Source organism: Coenobita brevimanus, chromosome 57 (assembly GCF_032717465.1).
Source record: "Coenobita brevimanus isolate Jiangsu-jjx chromosome 57, ASM3271746v2, whole genome shotgun sequence".
Classification (NCBI taxonomy): domain Eukaryota; kingdom Metazoa; phylum Arthropoda; class Malacostraca; order Decapoda; family Coenobitidae; genus Coenobita; species Coenobita brevimanus.
Genome location: NC_137010.1, coordinates 16,857,386 through 16,879,030, shown reverse-complemented (window position 1 = coordinate 16,879,030; position 21,645 = coordinate 16,857,386). Strand labels below are relative to the sequence as shown.

At 43.8% G+C, this 21,645-nt stretch overlaps 1 protein-coding gene across 1 annotated transcript in view; it reads right to left on the bottom strand.

Moving 5' to 3' along the window:
- PNPase (polyribonucleotide nucleotidyltransferase 1) overlaps positions 1-21,645 on the bottom strand; it is a 175,217-nt gene that overhangs the window by 77,884 nt on the left and 75,688 nt on the right. Inside the window, exons 8-9 of the mRNA XM_080274224.1 lie at positions 19,470-19,643; positions 10,129-10,325 (exon numbers count right to left, since the gene is read on the bottom strand). Coding sequence (XP_080130350.1) covers positions 10,129-10,325; positions 19,470-19,643 — 371 coding nt within the window. The remainder of the gene's footprint in view (positions 1-10,128; positions 10,326-19,469; positions 19,644-21,645) is intronic.

The window sequence follows — 21,645 nt, the reverse complement described above, 5'->3', positions numbered from 1 at the left end:
TGTTGTCAAGTGTAAACACTAGTCTATTCCAATATGGTCAAACCTCCTTGATCGTGATTAACTGGTCTGTCAAACTACCACAATGACGAAACCCCTCAATAACAAAATAAAAACTGGTTCAGGGCCCACATGTTTATCTCACTTTTTTGCCTCATACCTAAATAATAACCTCTACAAAAACTGGAGAGACTGGATCAGCAATGTTTACACTGATTCTGCTACTCTCAATTGTGAACCAGACGACCCTTTAGTCTCATATTTCCCCTAACTAACTTAGTGAGCCAGCATTGTACAGTGGGGCACCAATTTTCGCGCCTAATTGGGTCCAAAAATAATGTGCGAAAGTGGAATTAGCGAAAATTGGGGCATTGTCTTTATGGCAAAAAGGCTAATTGGTTCCCGGTTATCCTAAAGTAACATCAGATTTTCATTTTCACTTGCAATACAGTACATCAAATCACTATTGTACATTGCATTTTGAGATACAAACAATAAAAACTGTACAGTACTGTATACATTATATGAGGAGAAACATACCACAGAGACCAGGTTGAGGTGTTTAATGGATGTTGGGGGTAAGTATCCTTTCCTCCCGACTTTGAATGTCCCGGCCACTTTTTATCACCACCACTGCCTCCCGGCCCTCCCCCCACACCACAAGGCTCTCCCCCCACACCACCAGGCCCTTTCCCCACACTACCAGGTATAGTAGAGGCCATTGAACCGTGAGAATCCAACACAATGGAGCTAGCACGCTCGTACACAATGGCGGGAATGGGTGGACAGAGTGTTGACATGACGTCATTCAAGATGGCGGTGGGTTGCGGGCGCGCGGTGCGGGAAATTCAAAGTTCAAAATATTGTCCCAAACCCAAAATTTGTGCGCGAAAATCGATTTTTTTCAAGCGAAAGTGGAAGTTAGGGAATATTTGGTGCATGCCGCGAAAGTGGATTCCGCGAATCCTGCTGTAGCGAAAGTTGGTGCACTACTGTACTTGATGTAATTTGCCTGTGAATGAGAAATTTTCACAATTACCAATTCCTAATCATTAATTTCTGTTCTTGTAAATACGACACTTCTTTAATTTCTCTTTCTTTTACTCAAGTTTACCCTTAAATATTATCTCGCCAGTTAATTCTTAATTATTATCACATCACATAAAATGGTTATTTCCATCACTGCTATCTACCGAGACACTTTATAAGTGAGCATGGAGTGCATAAAGTATAATTACGTTTCAGGGTTGTTTGAGTGTGGAAGCCAATCGCCACGAGGCTCACCATTACCACAGTAACCGATATGCAGCTACCCAGTGACCTACAGCCAGAGATGGGCAGTAAAGTATTTGATAAATACTTCAATACACAGTTAAATACAAATTGTATTTAAATACTGCATTTATAAATACTTGTACATTTTTATCACAGTATTACTTGCATCATCATCATCATCTGGGCCTCCTTTCCCACCCTAGGGCAGGGTGAGGAGTAGCAATGTCCAGACAGCCCACATCTGCCCAATCCAATGGGCCACACTTCCATTCACTTATCATTCATGCCCCCGGAATCCTGGCTATATCGGATACGCCAAAAACATTCACCACGATCTGTAGCTTCACGTTAACGTATCCGACTGAGTCAATCCAGACACTGTCACATTAAAAAGGGGTGCCAAATCCCTGATCATGCACTTCTCCTCACAACATTCACCCAGCCAGCTCGATCTCTTGTCAGTTCCCTAGCCTCACTGACTTCCAAACCTCTCTTCCTCATACATTCATCCACCATATCTCTCCACCTTCTCCTTGGCCTACCTCGCCTCCTCCCTCCTTCCAATTCGCTGGATATACCTTTTTCACCACTCTGTCGTTATCCATTCTTTCCACACGACCATACCATCTCAGTACACACTCTTCAATTCTTGTGTCCACAGACTTCCTCACTCCACATCTTGCACGAATTACATTATTTCGCATCTTATCCACCCTCTGTACTCCATATACGTTCCTCAGCAGTCCCATCTCCTCTGCTCTTACTCATCACGTTTCATTTTCATGCCACACCATAGTCTCACATCCATATGTTAAAGTTGGCACTAACACTCCTTCATGTAAGCCTCATGCAGCTGCAACACTCAAGCCTCTGTTTCTTATCAAGGTCTTCATTGCACCAGCTACTTTTCTTCCTTGTATCACTATTTTCAACTTCTTTTGCACATTTTCCTCTCTTTTCTATCACTGTATCCAGGTATTTGAACTCTCTCGCCAATTCCAGTCACTCTCCATTCACTATAACATCACACTGGGAGTCACCTTTTGTCTCAGTAACCATCACTTTACTCTTTTCTACATTTACTCTCAAGGCACAATGCTCACAGACATCAGCAAAACTCTGCACTAGCCTACCAAGCTCTTGTCCGGTACCTGCAAGCAGTACTTTATCATCAGCATACAACAAATTTGAGATATTCCATCCATCACCATTCATTTCCAACGCCATCCCTCTATCCATTACTCGTGTTTTTACTTCTCTCATCACCCCCTCCAAATATATATTGAACAACCATGGAGACATCACACAACCTTGTCGCACACCCACACCAATCATGAACCATTCACTTAGATGTCCATTAACCCTTACACATGCTTCACTACCATCATTAAAACTCTTGGCAGCACCTAGCAACTTACTATCTATGCCGTACATGCACAAAACTTTCCACAATCCTTCTCTGTCCACTTTGTCGTATGCTTTTTCCAGATCTATGATTGCCATAAACACCTTATGGTCCTTCTCACAAGCCTTCTTTGCTATCTGTCTCATCAAATATTTGATCCACACATTCTTTGCCACTCCTAAAGCCACCCTGTTCATCACTCACTAGGACTTCTGATAGCTCTCTTACTTTCTCTATAATAATTCTTCCATATACCTTCCCTACCACACTCAATAAACTTATGCCAAGATAATTCTTGCACTCAACTTTCTCTGTAATAATTCTTCCATATACCTTCCCTACCACACTCAATAAACTTATGCCACGATAATTCTTGCACTCACTTCGCTCACCTTTATTTTTGTACAGATGTACAATCACAGCCTTTTTCCATTCTGCAGGCACTGTTTCACTCATCCATGCCTTCTTACATATCTCTAACAAACACTTCATTTCACTCTCTCCACTACACTTAAGCATTTCTGCATACACCTCATGAACCCCATTTGTTTTCCCATTTTTCAGCCGCTTCACAGCGCTCTTCACCTGTGCAAGTGTCATGTCTCCTGGCACTGTATTCCTTCTCTGCACACCCCCAAAACCAATCATGTTTACAGCTGCTCTGCTCTCTCTATTCCCATTCATCAGGCTTTCAAAATATTCTTTCCATCTGGTCCTTACTTCATCCCCATGGGCTAATAATCAATCACCTACATCCCTCAGAAGAAAGGTACGGAATGGTGGGATGAGGAGGTTAAGAGAGTGGTGGAGGAAAAGAGGAAGAAATAGCGAAAGTGGTTACAGGACAGGGATTCAGTTGAAACAAAAACTGAATATACTGAGAGCAAGAAGCACATAAAGAGACAAGTGAAGAGGAAAAAGGAGGAGGTAAATAATGATCTAGGGAGAAAAATGAATGTGAACTACTCTGAAAACAGGAAGTTATTCTGGAAAAAAGTGTGGAGATGTAGAAGTATTACTTACTTACTGTATTTAGTATCTGTAAATACATATTTTCAAATACATATTTAAATACACTAGCAAAAATCAGTTTTTCTGATGTGTCTTAAGAAACACATTGGTATGGATGTACAGTAAGCCTTGGGAAATCGTAAATGGTTGATGATCATGTGAGTCAGTGTGGCAGCGTCACAGCGGCCAGCGCCACATCAACACACGTCACCTACGCGTTCAGTCCCTGAACTCCTGTCTGGGTGGCAGGTTTCATTTAGCTTTGAAGGCTTCAACATGCTTGCATGCATCAGTCTTGGTCAACTAATGGCAGCTCTCCATGCTGCTTGATCTCTGGTAGCCTCCCTGTTCAATCTCTTAACCATGACGTCAAACTTAATGACCTCGTCCCAGGTCTTTTTTGGTCTACCCCTCACAACCCCACCCCTAATAATAATGCTTCTCATTTTCTGCACCCAATTTTCATCCCCAATCCTCTCCACATACCCAAACCACCACAATCTACCTCTCCTCATCACAACACCAATACACTCCAGACCCATCCTACCTCTCAATTCTTCCAATGCAAACCTAACCCCTCCAGGCCTTGCACTCAGGGACGCACTGCACATCCACCTAATCATTGTCATTTCTGTACATTTGAGCCTGAAAATATCCTCTTCCTTTACTGTCCAGGTCTCACTACCATACAGCATTACACTCCTAACACAATTTGCACACAGAGAGAGCCCTCTCAAAGTCAGAAGAGGCAACAGCTCCCTGAACTACTTCCAACCACTCCTCACCCTAACCACAGAACTAGGTCTAGCCCTACCTCCAGCATATAACATGTCTCCCAAATGCCAAAACTCTTCCACACACTCAAGAGACTCACCAGCAAGTTCAATCCTTTCATGGCTGACAATCTGCACCTGCTCTCCCCAACACATCACACACATAAAATCAGCATTATCTCACAGTCTACCTCTAATACCACTACATCTCGTATGCACCCACTTATCACAAACACTGCACAAGGTGGAATTACTTCCCATGCCCTTGTGGAAAATTGCACATGGCCACTCTCCCTTTTGACAGTGCTGCCACCAATCCTAGATATCCTCACCTTTGTTTTATCTGCATTTACTCTTAAGCCTTTGTGTCCCATACCATCTCTCCACTTCCTAAATCTTTCCTCTGCCTCCCTTTCAATCTCTGCAATCAATACCAAATCATCAGCTAAGACATACCATGTATGGACACATCAGTCAGTGACTCACTGTTGATCGTTGACACAGGGACTGTTAATATCCCACTTTCAGTAATGAAGCAATCAGACTACAACTGGTGCAAATTGACTTAGGACCTCCCCTCACAAGGTATTAAAAAACACAGAAATTATAGTATATCACAATGTTTGCTCATGAAATGCCAGTCATTAATAGGAAATTATGTTTCCCTTGTTTTTCAGGACCAGTTGGATGCATTTTGGCATGGAAACACTTAGATCTCTAAAGTAATCTAAGGACATTTCTTTGCACCAAACATTTATTGGTTCAGTCTTGAGGTTGTCCAGATTGGGTGTCTTCTCTGCCATGATTTTCGTCATCTTTGCCTAGCAGTTTTCTATCGGACTTAGATCCGGACTATTGCCAGGCCAGTCAAGGACCTCAATCTGATTATCCTGAAGCCATTTTGTCACCTTTCTTGACCTGTGACATGGAGCTGAATCGTGCATGAAAAAGTCGCACCCATGAATAGCAAAAAAGTTAACAAGTGATCTTTCAGAACTTGAATGTACTGGCCACCATTCATCATCAAGTTCTTAGGAAGAAAGTAAGAGGCCTACCCTTCCCATTTCACCTGAGAAACACCCCCATACCATTACTTATTGTGGATGCTTAACAGTCGGCACCATGTAAGCAGGGTCATATCGACTACGGGAGGCAGGGTGATCAACCTTGGCAGAATGCACCTGGAACACTTAAAATGCGCTTTCATTGGAAAACGTAACTTTTCTCCACTCATCCAATGTCAAGGGTGCATACTTCTTGGCAAACTGAATGCGCTGCTTCTTCATGCATTCAGTGAAAAGCGGTTTCTTGGCTGCGGTACGGCCTGGCAAACCCAGCTCCTTCTGCAAGTGGTATTGGATAGTTCGAATTGAGACGTCTAATAACAGCTGGGGATGCATGCTCTACAATTTTGCTGCTGCTCAGTCGAGGATTCTTGATTACTTCCCTCTTCAGAAGCGTATTTGTACCTCTGGAAGTCGTCCTCTTCTTTCCACCGCCATGCTTGTGCTCTTGTTCGACATCAGGTGGCAGGCTGTGCCCTGCAGCAAGAATCTTCATGACAGTTGACTTTGCGCGCCCAGTACGTTCACAAATCGTGTTGATAGGGACATTATCCTGCCTCCATGCAATGATACAGACCCTCTCATCCCCTGAGCAGTACATTCCAGGCACGACAACTTGACTCTAGCAAAATAACAGGGCAAACAGTATTGCATACGAAAAAAGGGGGAGGTGCAAGCACGAGCGATGGGGACATATACTCCCACTCTCGCTTCTGGGCAAGCACTGATGTGCTGAGTGTTTCACTACCTCCTGCCAACACCAGAGGAGTTGCCAGTTACTTCTTGCCCAAAAAATTCACTTGGCAGAGGTGGAAACACAAAGCAAAGACGGACAACTCTTCCATAGCAATTCTGTGTGTACGTCCTAAGTCAATTTGTGGTGGGTGTATGAAGCACATGACAAACGTGAAGATGACCTGGTAGAAAACAAAAGCAAGCACCCTTTGCTCGATGGAAAATATTTCAAAATAACCAGTATTGAAGGAAAGAACATTAAATATATTTGCAGGCCAAGCTCAAAGAAGGACATCAACAAGACTCTATCAGCATCAGTCTCCACCGGAACCAATCTATACACACATCCGCAAGTATGTATACAGTATACTGATAATACTTGTTTGTTACCAGTACGTTGCCTCTGGTACAGGGAGTTTATTTGCCCGCTTTGGAACAAAGGTGTACAAGTGGTATCCTTTATTATTTCCAGTACCTTTATTTGTAGTAGAATGAAACTGCAAGTGACTGCACCTCGTTGTGTGTGTTTTTATTAAGCACAACACCACACTTCCCTCATCAGCTCCAGTACAGCGTCATTTCTTCTGCTGGGATGATTCATTCCCCAAAGAGAGGGAAACTGTCTGACGGACTGTTTAAGACATTAACTCTGATGAAAGCAAATATGCAGAAGAAAGTCACATAGACTGAAAACATCTGGAGGCTGAGGCCCAGGATGGATCAAGAAATTTTTGTTTCATTTTGAATGTTTTCGTCTCTTGTTTTTGTGTACGGATATGAGGATATATTAACTTTCATTTTTGCACTGTTACAGTTATTCATTCAGGCTTTTTGCTGTTTTACGAGGTGCTACCCAAAAGTTTCAGAATTCTGAACATTGTATGAAAATAAGTTATCTTACCTCCTAGTTCTCACTGTCACCTTTGAAGTAGTCCCCTTGGGCAAGTATACAGTGGTCCCTGCATTTTTTCCACGAGTCCATGCATCCCTGTGAGGCTTCAGGCGTGATGGTCTTGAGCACCTCTTGCGATTCTGTCTGGATCTCATCAGTCAAGTCAAATCCACACCCTTTTAGCCATAATTTCAGCTTGGGAAACAGGAAAAAGTCACAGGGGGCAAGGTCAGGTGAATAGGGTGGATGGGGAATGATTACCGTGTTAGTGGAAGCCAGGAACTGCCAGACAACAATTGATGTGTAGGTGGGGGCGTTGTCATGATGCAGGACCCAGTCCTTGTTCTTCCACTGTTCTGGACGTTGCGGCAGATGTTCTCCCTCAGATGCTGCAAAACTTCAGTAAAACTTTCTGCTGACAGATTGACCGGGTAGGATGAATTCCTTGTGAACAATCCCTTGGTTATCAATGAAAACGATCAACAATGACTTGACACTCCTGCAAACTTGGCATGCTTTTTTTGGCCTCAGTGAATTGGGAGACTTCCATTGTGATGACTGCTGCTTTGTCTCCGGTTTATAACCATAAACCCATGATTAATCACCAGTTACGACCTTGGAGATGAAGATGGCATCGTCTCTGACCTGATTCTTGAGCTCCATGCAAACTGCAATGTGATGTGCCTTCTGCTCGTTACTCAAAAGTCTTGGCACAAATTTTGCTGCGATGTGTCTCATGCCCAACATGTCCAACAAAATGTACTGCATGCTCCCATATGACAGTCCAATGATATCACAAACATCATGGATAGTTCGTCTACGATCTGCAAGGATAGCTTGACAAACATTTCTGACGTTTTCTGGTGTTGATGCCGTTGATGGTCGTCCAGAACGGTCATCGCCTTAGACGGATGTTCGTCCTTCCTTGAACCGCTTGTACCAGAAAAATGTCCTGCTTTGGGACATGGCATTGTCACCAAAAGCTCGCTGAAGCAACCTGTGAATTTCTGCAGCTGTCTTGTTGATCTTGAAGCAGAACTTGATGCAGGTTCTTTGTTCCATGAGGTCCGCCACTGCAAAACCACCAAATCACCTACACACCACGCTACAATAGGAAGTGTAGCTCAACAACTTGTCCACTCACAGACACGGCCGGGGCCACACTGACGCACAAGGGGTGCTGCTGACTCCTCGTAGTGGCGAAAGGCATAACTGCAAACGGTTGGCTCCCTCTGTTCAAATTACTGGAACTTTTGGGTAGCACCTCATACTTCTTTGTAATGGATGAATATTCTAAACAGCATACCTCAAAATGCAACAGAAATTATGAATAAAATGTATTTATGATGCATTTACAATGTATTTAAATACATTCATCAAGTAATGTATTAATTATTTAATTACATTCAAGTTTCCAGTAATGTATCTGGTACAGTATCTAATTACTTTTGGAGGGAGTATTTAGTATTTAATACATTGTAGAGTATTTGTGCTCATCATTGCCTAAAGCCCTGGCCACCCATATCTTCATATAATTTCAATCAGCTACTGTATCTTGTTACAATGGTGTATTAACAGCTACCTGGGTGGATGTAATGGTGTATAACCTTTTTATGATGCTTTAAAAAAAAAACTGTGTGACACTTATGGTGTTGGTTTGTCACATGTTTATGATATAAAGATGTAAATAGAAAAAATACTGAAATTCTATGCAGCCAGTTATTCGAATTAACTCTATCTATCTATCTACTGCCAGACGCCTCAATCCCGTTTGGGGTGGCCACAAACAAATCGCCTCCAAGTCGCCCTGTTCCCCGCCATTTCACTGCCCTGCTCCCAACTCACACCCCCCTCTCTCATATAAATCTCCACCCCATCCCTCCATCTCATCCTCGGCCTCCCCCTCCCTCTTCCCCCCTGCACCTCACTCACATACACTCTCTTCGTCAGTCTTTCACCCTCCATCCTCTCCACATGGCCACTCAGTGTGTTCCTCATAACGCTTCCTATCACATCCATATTAAAAAACTATGAAAGATGATAAGAATACTGAGTATGATCAAGTGATGATGAAAAGGTTTTAACAACATCATATGAAATGAACTCGTGAGGTAGCTTGATAACAAACCAGGCTGGGGTGTTCGGTAAACAACTTAATCAAGAACCTAAGTGTGATTACTCTGAAGGATAGTGGGTCTGAGGTGAGCTGAATAATTATCATACATGACCCCTGTTTCTCCCTGTTGAATTACTGTATGTGACAAATGTGACCTCTATTTATTCGAAGTAAATGAACATTAGAAAAACTACGAAAAATGATAATATTGAGCATGATCGAGTGATGATGAAAAGCTTTTAACATCATTGGATGAAATGGACTCGTGAGGTAGCTTGATAACAAAACAGGCTGGGCTGTTTGGTAGATAAATTAATCAAGAACGTAAGTGTGATTACACTGAAGGATAATGGGTCAGAGGTGAGCTGATGAATTATCATACATGACCTCGTTTGTTTCTCCCTGTTGAATTATTGTATATGACATATGTGACCACTATTCCACCAAAGCAGTTCATCCAGCAAGGTGGAACCAAGGATGCTGGAATATTGGTGCTGCACCTGTACTATAATGAAAAATACCCTACTAATATCATCACACAAGTCTTGGATGAACCAGCTCTTGCATGTGCTCAATATGGACTATGTGTTACACTGCTTTCAATATGAGTCAGAAATTTTTGTGGCAACTTTGATTTCAGGCCACAGTGGAAATCAGTTCAAGTTAATGCTTTGTATGGAGTCATTCTGTTTCATGGTAGGCAGAATTCATTGACTACTGATGAAATATAATGGTCAAGAGTGATATACAGGATGACTGCTGGACCTCAGTATGGGATATCAAGCTTATATCCAGAGCTGGAAAATGGGACGTCAAGCTTATATCCAGAGTTGGAAAAAAAAAAAAAAAAAAAAATCTACCATTAGATTCGAGGACCGTTGATGTGAGGAGGAGAGCAAAGGGCAGTGAGGCTGGTATGAGAGGCCGGAGAGCTCGTTCTGCTAGTGCTCCATGTCCAACCTCCCGCCGGGTCAACACACCACTGCCGCGACCCACTTCATTGGTGGCAAATGAAGGGAATGTGTAATGCAGCCGGAAGTTACGATTTCTGACACCACTGTGGGAGGAAATGAATCACCTCGTTCACATCAAGGATATGTGATTTAGGTTCACGCATCACCTCCAGCTGATATTATTACAAATATGGGAGATACCTTGTTGTGAAAGGGTGAACAAAGACAGTGCCTAACCCCTCTAGTTCAAAAAACTCTCTCCTGAACTTATGTTAACAGAATCATCTGCACAATGAAATTGCTGGAGGGAAGAGGTTAATTACAGGAAGGAGAGAAGGAATGGACAGGAATACAAAGAAAGGTGGAAGGAAGCATAGGTATGTAGGGAGATAAAAAAGAATAAAAGATGAAGGGAAAAGAAAGGGAAGGATGATGGTAGAGAGAAATGAGAGGTAGAGAGGTGTGTACAGTGAGATACGGGAGGGAGGGAGATGTGTAATGAAAAGAATGACAGGGAGGGAGGCAGATATGTAATATGAAAAAAAGAAAGGGAAGGAGGGATGTATGGAGAGAGAGAGAGAGACAGAGACAGAGAGAGAGAGAGATATGGGGGGAGGTATGTTCGTTTGTATTGTATATAAATGCTTCAACATGCTTGATGCCCTGGCCTTGGTCACCTAATGGCGGTAGTAGTAGCAGTAGTCGTTCCCTAGGCAGACTGGCTGAACAGCCCCGAGTCCCCAAGGAAGGCCACAGCTGAGACCAGGCTTTCCCGCAGAGCTCTCAAGGAGTGTATGTTGTGTTGTTGGTGCAGGCGATTGTGTGCAATGCAGTCTTCTATAATGTGCATCCTGGACAAGGCATCAGCAACGGAGTCATCCAGTCTCTTCTGATAACTCAAGAAGGCTGGATGATGCCCACATCTCAGCCTGGTCAGATGGACCCTGTCCTCACGAGGGAGGTAGGATTCAGAAGGGTGGATGTCAGGAGGCCATGCATGCAGCTGTGTGTTGTCTTTGAGTGACTGAATGGAGCGGCAAGTGATTTGAGCATGGATGGGCTTCTGGAGCCTGGTTTGAGGCAGGCGAGGGGGTAGAGATGACAGTATCTGTGTATGATATCATGTGCTGGGTGTAGTTCTGATGCTCCATGGTGTGTGTGGATGTGTTGCCATGTAGTGTAGTGGATGGTGTGGGTTTGTGGCAAGAAGTTGTGGGCCTCTCATGTCTAGCTGATCCTTGACTTTCAGGCCTTTGGTTTCTTGGTGCAGGTGGTCTGTGAGTGTAGTAGCTGTGCAGCCAGTGATTATTTTTAGGGCCTTGTTCTGTATGGTCTTTTGAGTGTTGTAGTGTGTTTTAGTGAGATTAGAAGCCCAAGCAGGGCTTGCATAATTCATCACTGAACATATATATTGTTTGTACATTGTGGTGGTGGTTTCTTTGTTGTGTCCACATGCTGTATGGGCAAGTAGTGTTAATTTATTTTTAATGTTTGTAATGTGTTGTTTAAATGACATCATTGTATTGTATGTTTGTATGTTACACCAAGGATTTTGTGTGTGTGTGTGTGTGTGTGTGTGTGTGTGTGTGTGTGTGTGTGTGGTAGAGGAGTGTTGTTTATGGTGAGGTGTGGAATGTGACTATGCCCTGCTGTCTAGTTTATGAGCAGGGTCACTGTAGATTTGGCTAGGGTTATTTTGAGTCTGTCTGTGGTGAACCATTCATGTAGTGTGTTGAGGTAAGGCTGGAGGATGTGGGTGGCTGTGTCTGCATTTTGGTGAGTACATGTAAGTGTTATGTCATCCACATAGGAAGCTATGTGTAATTGTGGTGTGTGGGGTGTGGGTATGTCGTGCATGTATAGGTTAAAGAGAGTAGGGGACAAACAGATCCTTGGGGGATGCCGTTTGTGAATTTTCTGATGTTTGATGACTGACCTAATGGCGGCTCACCAAGTTGCTTGATCTCTAGTAGCCTCTTCATTCAGCCCCTTATCCCTGAGGTCACACTCTATTGCCTTGTCCCAGGTATTTTTTGGTCTACCTCTCATAACCCTACCCCCTGTGTTCACACTTCTGAACCTCCACACTCAACTATCATCCTCCATCCTCTCAACATGCCCAAACTATCTCAGTCTACTCTTCCTCATCATAATAACACCAATACACTGAAGTCCCACCCTTCCTCTCAACTCTTCAACCACAATCCTTTTTTTTTTTTTTTTTTTTTTTAAATGCGAGGAAGAAGGAACCAAAGGCCATGGCCCGCAGTAACAGTTCCTTCCAAGAGAAAAACAAAATACATTAAAGAGCCAAATTCAAGATCCGATCATTTTGAGATGCCTGGACACACTGCGTTTGAGAGACTGGAGATCATAGGCAGCAGGAAATACAGACAGAGGGAGACAGTTCCAGAGCTGACCTGTTGCATAAATGAAAGACTGGGAGTAATGGTTAACTCTTGCATTAGAGAGTTGGACAGAAAAGGGATGAGAGTTTGCTGCCAGACGGGTGCTACGCGCCCGTCGTAGAGGTGGAGGAATGCAAGCAGACAGTTCAGAGGAGCAGTGACCATTAAAGTAGCGATAGAAAAGAGATAAAGATGCAACAGTGCGGCGAAGAGACAGAGGTTGAAGGGAGTCAGTAAGAGGAGGAGAGTTAATGAGACAAAAAGCCTTTGACTCCACCCTATTGAGAAGAGCTGTATGTGGGGAGCCTCCCCACACATGAGAGTTGTACTCCACACAGGGGCGGATAAAACCTCTGTATAGAGTCAACGATTGTGCAGGGGTAAAGAAAGAGCGGAGTCGGCTTAGCACACCCAATCTCTTGGAAGCAGATTTTACAAGAGATGCAATATGATTTTCCAAGATAAGTCCTGAGTAAATGAAACCCCAAGCATGTTCAAGGATGATGCAGGATTAAGCTGAATATTATTAAACATTAATGGGTATACCTGTGGAAGATTTTGTCCGGTTGATAGGTGTAAGAACTGAGTCTTAGATGCATTAAAGACAACCATATTATTTTTACCCCAGTCAGCGATACGAGCCAAGTCAGACATTAGGTGTGCCATAGCCTCATCCCTTGTTTCTTGAAGTAACTGTTGAGATGGGTGTTGCGGGAACTGAATGGAAAGGTGAAGGGTGGAGTCATCAGCGTATGAGTGGATAGGGTTAGATGTACAGCTTAGAAGATCATTGATGAATAAAAGGAAGAGAGTTGGTGATAGGACAGAGCCCTGAGGAACACCACTGTTGATAGATCTAGGAGAAGAACGATGGCCGTCTACAACAGCGGCTATAGAACGACCAGAAAGGAAGCTAGCGATGAAGGCACAGATAGAAGGATAGAAACCGTAGGAGGGCAGTTTGGAAATTAAAGATTTATGCCAGACACGATCGAAAGCCTTTGAGATGTCAAGTGCAATGGCAAAGCTTTCGCCAAAGTCCCGAAAGGAGGATGACCAGGAGTCTGAAAGGTAGGTGAGAAGATCGCCAGTGGAGCGTCCCTGACGGAACCCATACTGATGATCGGAAAGAAGGTTGTGATAGGAAAGATGCCTTAAAATTTTTCTATTAAGAATTGACTCGAAAACTTTTGAAATACAGGACGTTAAAGCAATTGGACGATAGTTGGAGGGTTGGGAGTGGTCACCCTTCTTTGGGACTGGCTGAATGAGAGCAAACTTCCAGCAAGAAGGAAAGGTACAAGTTGACAGACAAAGGCGAAAGAGTTTGCCTAGGCAGGGTGTAAGCACAGAAGCACAGTTCTTGAGAACAACAGGAGGGACCCCATCAGGCCCATATGCCTTGTTAGTACTGAGGCCAGTGATGGCAGAAAATACATCAACTGAAGAAATTTTAATGTCAGCCATGAGGAAGTCAGAGGGTAGAAGTGATGGAGGAACAGCACTGGAATCGTCTAAGGTGGAATTGGAGGAGAAAGTCTGTGCGAAGAGATCTGCTTTATCAGTAGAAGAAATAGCTACAGAACCATCAGAGTAGAAAAGAGGAGGGAAGGATGATGAGGTAAAGTTGTTAGAAAGATTTTTGGCAAGGTGCCAGAAGGAGCAGGAAGAATTCGAGTTGGAGAGTTGAGAGCATTTAGTATGGATGAAATTATTTTTAGTAGAGCGAAGAACAGACTTAGCACGATTCCGGGCAGAAACGTAAAGATGATGTGATTCAGGGGTGGGTTGGCTCCGGTACCTTTTGTAGGCCCTCTCCTTGTTGCGGACAGCATTAGAACAAGCGTGATTAAACCAAGGCTTTCTTGCGTTAGTCAAAGGATATGAGAAAGGAATGTATGCTTCCATGCCCGAGAGAATAACCTCCGTAATGCGCGAGGCACACTCAGATGGCTCCCGGCCATGGAAGCAATAATCATTCCAGGGAAAATCAAAGAAGTACTGCCTGAGGGCCTCCCAGTTCGCGGCTCCAAAATGCCACAGACGACGTTTCCCTGGAGGGTCCACAGGCTGTACTGGAGTGATAGGACAGGTTAAGGTAATAAGGTTGTGATCGGAGGAGCCCAACGGAGAGAAAAGATTAACAGAGTAAGCAGAAGGATTAGTTGTGAGGAAGAGGTCAAGTATGTTGGAGCTCTCTCCAAGGCGGTCAGGGATTCGGGTAGGGTGCTGTACAAGCTGCTCTAGGTCATTAAGGATAGAAAAGATGTAGGCTTGTTCACCAGGTGGATCCGTGAAAGGAGAGGAGAGCCAAAGGTGGTGGTGAACATTGAAATCTCCAAGAATGGAGATTTCAGAGAAAGGAGAAATGGACAGAATGTGTTCCATCGTAGAAGTAAGATAGTCGAAGAATTTTTGATAGTCAGTAGAATTAGGGGATAAGTAAACAGCACAGATATATTTAGTCAGAGAATGACAGGAAAGCCGAAGCCAGAGTGTGGAGAATTCAGAAGAATCAAGTTCAGGAACACGAGAGCAAGATAAGTCGTTGCGTATGTACTGTATACACAACAGCCACCTTTGGCTTTGAAATGAGTATAGAGAAAGTAGGAGGATACAGAAAAGGGTTTGCTGTCGGTTGCCTCAGACAGCTGAGTCTCCGTCAGAAAAAGAAGGTGAGGTTTAGAGGAGAGGTGGTGCTCAACAGAGCGAAAGTTAGATGAAAGGCCGCGAATGTTGCAGAAATGAAGAAGAAGAGAGTCAGACAGTGGTTCCAGGCACCTTGAGTCGTCACCGGGAGAGGGGCAGATGGCGGGGGCATTTATGGTCCCCCCCCCCTGGGGACTCCGAGGCTTGATTGATAGACGCCATTTTTGTCCCCCCTGGCCTCATATTCCAGAACGCACTCACACATCCATCTAATTAATGTCATTTCTGTAATCTGAGCCAACAAAAATCCTGTTCCTTTACTACCTGAGTCTCACTACCAAAAAGCAGTACACTCCAAACACATGCTGCATATAAAGATCCCACAGCATTAAGGGAAAGCCCTCTCAGTGCTAGAGGAGACAACAGTTCCCTGAGCTTCCTTCAACCAATACTCACATTAGCCAAAGAGCTAGCTCCAGCCCCACATCCAGCACATAACATGTCCCCTAAATAACAAAACTCCTCCACACACTAAAGAGTGTCTCAAGCAAGATAAATTCTTCCATGCATGACATCTAGATGCTCTCTCTGACACACCACACAAATGAATTCAGCATTATTTCACAGTCCACCTCTAATACCACTACATCTTTTATGCACTGACTTATCACAAACACTGCACAAGATGCAGTTACTTCCCACATCCATGTGGTAAACTGCACCTAGCCACACTAGCTCTGTTTTGACAGTACAGTACTGCCACCAGCCCAAGATATCATCACTTTTGTTTTATCTGAATTTACTCTCAAACCTATGTGCACCATTCCATCTCTCCATTTCCTGAATCTTTCCTTCTCTACAATCAACACCAAGACATCGGCACACATTTCCCATGGAAGTCCATTGCTGAAGTCATGTGAGAGAACTTATGGCACCATGACAAACAATAAAGGGCTCAAGACTGACCTGAAGCCCATCAACATTCAAGAAAAACTGGTCACTCAATGCTCCATTCACCCTCATCTGGGTGCGAGCACCCACATACAACGCCATAACCACTCTAACCAGCCACTCCTCGATTCCAAGCTTTCTCACTGCCCACTTCACCTCCTTGCTAGGAACTCTGTCAAAGGCCTTCTGAAATCAACAAAAACAAAGTACAACTCACTTTTCTTTCCTATATATATTTCCTGAAGCTGTCAGACAATAAATATGGCATCAATGGCTCCTTTGCCTGGCGTAAACCCAAACAGAATCTCATCAATATTTACTTGCTCCCCTATCATACCTCCTACAACTCTCCATTTCCTTTATCATCTGATCCAAAAGATTTATACCTCTATAATTTTCTCTTTCACGGGTATCACTTTTCCCTTTATACACATTTACAATCCCACTCTTCAGCCAGTCATCTGGGACAACATACTCATATATAACTGAATTTATCACATCAGTAACTAAATCTATCTATCTATCTATCTATTGCCAGACGCCTCAATCCCGTTTGGGGTGGCCACAAACAAATCGCCTCCGAGTCGCCCTGTCCCCCGCCATTTCACTGCCCTGCTCCCAACTCACACCCCCCTCTCTCATATACCTCTCCACCCCATCCCTCCATCTTATCCTCGGCCTCCCCCTCCCTCTTCCCCCCTCCACCTCACTCACATACACTCTCTTTGTCAGTCTTTCACCCTCCATCCTCTCCACATGGCCAAACCACCTCAGTGTGTTCCTCATAACGCTTCCTATCACATCCACATCAACACCACAATGCTCCTTTATATCCTCAATTGTCAGCCTGTCTCTCCATGTGACTCCACAGGCTCCTCTTAAATAACTCATTTCCACTGCTCTCACTCTTGACTTGTGTCCTTCCAACAACGTCCAAGCTTCACTTCCGTACGTTAGAGTTGGTATCACAATACTGTCACGTAGTAACTTTTTCACTTCCATGCTCACTTCCCTGTTTCTTATCACTGCTTTCAAAGAACCAGCAACCTTTCTTCCCTGCTGTACCCTTTCAAGCACTTCACCCTCCAAACCTCCATCCTTACTCATCACACTATCCAAGTACTTAAACATACTCACATTTTCCAATTCCTCACCATCCAACCTCGCTGTACATTCACTGACTTCACCTCTCTCAAAGACCATCACTTTACTCTTCCCTACATTCACCTTTAGATTCCGTTTCTTACACACTCTCCCAAACTCATCCACCAAGCCTTGCAGCTCCCCTTCATCTTCACTCAACAACACAGTATCATCTGCAAACAACAGTACAGGAAGTTTCCAAACACTATCCTAAATCCTAAATCCTCTTTTATATATCTCTTGGGGCCAACATTTCTGCAGTCAACCCAAACACACCCACCACCTTCCCCAGCTGCATCCTACCTCTTGCCCTGCTCACAGTAAAAGCATCAATCAATAGCCAGGGGCCAAACACTGGATCCGCTGACTCCAAACCTTCTCTGTTCCAGTCAAATTCCTCAATTGGCTTCCCCAGCTGCATACTCTGTATTGCTCTGTTCACAGTAGCAGCATCAAACACATGCCAGGGGCCAAACGCTTGATCTGCCGTCTCCAAACCTCTGTTCTAGTCAAACTCTTCATTTGGCAGCCCTTTATTATGCGCTCTCCAGAAGTCTTTAACATCCTTGCAATTCACCACTACCTTTTCATCATTCTCCACAGACACCTCACCTATCCCTGCTTTCCCTCTTCATCTGATTTGCCACAGTACCTTATTCTTCCTTTCAACATTATTTAGGTTAACAGGTAAAAGTCTCTGAGACTCAGATTTTGCCACGTATGCCTCCTATCTAGCCCTATGCTTGGCAGCCAAGTATTTCTCTCTGTTACCATTCCTTTTCCATTCCCAGAAAAGAGTTCTTCTGCACCCTCATCCCACCACCAAGTTACCTTATGTCTTGGAGGGCCCCTTCTCCATCCACTCACTAAATCAATAACTCTCAAGAGATTTCTCTTAAGAGCTCAATACTGCTCATTACCACTTGTCAACAGCTTCCTGTTCAGCCACGACTCTACTCATCTCACTGTAGAAGGCATCCCTTACTGCTTGTTTTTTTAACTTCTATATTTTCCTCCTGGGCACATAGGCCCTCTTCACCACCTGCTACACACTCTTTGTTCTCTATAACTTTTACATGCTTCACCAGCCTCCTTCTGATCAAGAAATAGTCAATCTGGCTACTACAGTATTACCTCCTGACTCATATGTAATCAGCCTACTATCTTTTTTCCTAAAATGCACATTGTACACTATGATTATCATTCCCTCCCCATAGTCAAATATCCTTTCCCCTTCTGCATTCCTTGTATTATATGCACATCCCCCATGTACCCCTTCATATCCTTGAGCTGCTTCACCTACATGACCATTTAAATCCTCAACCAAAACTACAATCTCATCATTTCCTATGCCACCATCCACATGTATCAAGTCATCCCACAACCTATCTTTTTCTTCATAATCCAGGCCAACCTGAGGGACATATGGTGATGACATAAAATCCATTTCTCCTCAACCAGTGCACCCACGCCACCAGATTCATAAGCAGGATGAAGAAAGTGATGGAAGATGGGAGAGGATTGGGAGGAGGGCAGGAGGTACAACAGGTAGGGTGAAGGGAAGGAGGGAGGTATACAGGAAGAGGAAAGGGAGGTATTTAAGGTGAGGGGAGAGAAGGAGGTATGAAGGAAGAGGGATGAGGAAAAGCAAGGTATGAAGAGGAACAGGAGAGAAGGAGGTATGTTGAGTTAGGAAATACAGAAAGGGAGGGATGGAGATGCTACTCACCCACTCAATCACCTCCACTCACCTACCCACTCACACTACCAACCACACCCATTTGCTCATCTCCACCTGTGCATTCATCCTAACTCACTCACTCACTCACTATTCATCCACCACTCAATCCCACCCACTCATCCACATCCATTCATACAGTCATTCACTCACTACCCACCCACATACAGTAACTCAGTCATTCACCCTCATCTACCCACTCATCCCAACCAATCCACTCACTACCCACCCACTTACAGTACCTAAGTCATTCATCCCCATCTATTGACTCATCCCAACCAATCCACTCACTCACTCACACATCCATCCACTCACTCTCCTCCACCCATCCACCCACCTACCCCACTCCATTCCCTTACCCAGTGGCCTGCAGCAGTGGGTCAAGCTTGGATATATTCTCGGGAGCATCAAGTGCAAGGGTACACTGGACCTGTGTCTGCCCACGCTGGAAACTAGATGACCCATGCAGTGGCTTGAAGAGGTCCACCTCACAGTTGACTGGCCGCAGGTCCTTCAGTCCTCGCCCATCACACCTGCACAGGTTGGGGGTCTGAGATTACAAAGTGGGTATTTGTTCAGGATTAGGAACTGATAAAAATCTGCAGATCTGGGAACTTACCATGGCAATGCTGCTGATGATAATGATGATATAACTATGACACTAACAACGATGATGACGACGATGATTTCCCTGAGTATCACATCTCCATAAACAGGGATGAGGAATTATTGCAACTGATTAATCATTTGAGTCAATCTGTTACAGCTGCATGAATCTCGATGGTTAGGACATAGCCACGAACTGTAAAACTGTTAACTGTTGTAAGGCAAGGCTGATCAGTTACAGGTTCTTCAGTCCTCACCCATTGTACCTGCATGGATAGTGACTGGGGCTCACAGAGGGGGTGTTAATCTGATATTCAGGATTAGGGGATTTGTTATCAGGGCTAGGATAATGATGATGATGATGATGATGAATACCCTGACTGTGTTAACTAAGGCCAGTATTCTCGCTGGCATATGAGACTTCACATCTTCCTTAGTAATTAATTTTGCATAATACACCTTAACACTGTACCTTCCTGTATGCGAGTTATATCTTTCTAGTATGAGTGTACTTTGCATCAGTAACATACGTGAGAATTTCAAGTAGGATGTAATAGTTGAGAGGTATATGAGGGAGGGGGAGTGAGCTGGGGGGAGGGCAGTCAAATGGTAGGTGACAGAGCGCCTTGGAGGCATATTGTCTGCAGCCACCCTTTGCAGGATCAGGGCGTCGGGCTATAGATAGACAAATAGACAGATGTAATATAAAACACTTTGGAAGAAGTGTTATGAAAGCTCTGAAAAAGAATAACCAAGTGTGATCCCTCGGTTACAGTGGCTTTTATTATCACTGCTTGATAAAAATTTGCACTCCTGCCCTTACCATGCATTTTGGCTAAAAACACCATTATCATGCACCTGAGCAAATTTCTGCTTACAATGATGGTGCAAAATCTGAGGTTTCTGATAGCTTTGAGGGATTCAGTGATGAAGCTCTACTAGAGGAGTAGATCCTACGTGGTGGACACCACCAACTCTCCACCCCCAAGCCTCAAGAACCCCTTACCTCAAGCCAATCTCAGGTCTTTATAAGGTATGTTTCTATCTTATTGTGTCCTTTTCATCATTTTCTACTAACATAACCATGCCTACACGTGTTTCTGATACTTACCATAACAGTATGTATGTTTTTTGTGGGACTAAATAATTATAAAAAGAGAAAATCTGAGTTTATGAGTGGGGTCCCCGGTACCAACTAGGATAAATCCCACAGGTTTTGTGCTTTCGTTATCACGCAATTTTGTTATCACATGCTAGGCACAGTACTAATTACGTGCCATAACCAAGGGATTGTTGTACAACCCTGATGTGTAGATGTCTGTTAAGTGTAGTGTTAGGTGGAAGAAAAGGGATGCTATTGAGACATTCTGTCTAGTGATGGACTGCTGTTCATTTACTGTTTCTTGTTAAGGAGGGAATGTAACATAACGTTACACGGAAGGGACAGATTAAGCTGAAATAACTCTGTGCCTCTCATACTCACATAATCCTTGAAGAAGTATTTTTGTTTCATGATGTAGGTGATCTGCAGTCTGGTTGTAAGGTATCCTGTAATTATTTTTAAGGCTATATTTTGTGTATTTTTCCAATTACCTATGCTTGTGGCTATCGAGGTGAGGGACCAACTTGGTTCAAGTAATTCAGTGCTGATAGAATGAACTGCTGTTAGACTGTTTTCAGTGATTCCTTCTGCTATCTGAACACTGTGCCTATGAATGTTTAAATATTGACCCCTAAAGTACTATGAATGACAATCATCAGTTTGCAAGCTTGCCAAGTAGAGTCCTGCAACTGATGATCGTAGAATGTTTGTCAAAAACTGCTGAGCAATAAGCTAGCCCCTTTTATGATGTAAATGGTTCTATCCAATCTGAACTAGGAGATGAGGTGGCAGGAAGGAAAATCCCGCTCCCTCACCTCGTCTCTCAG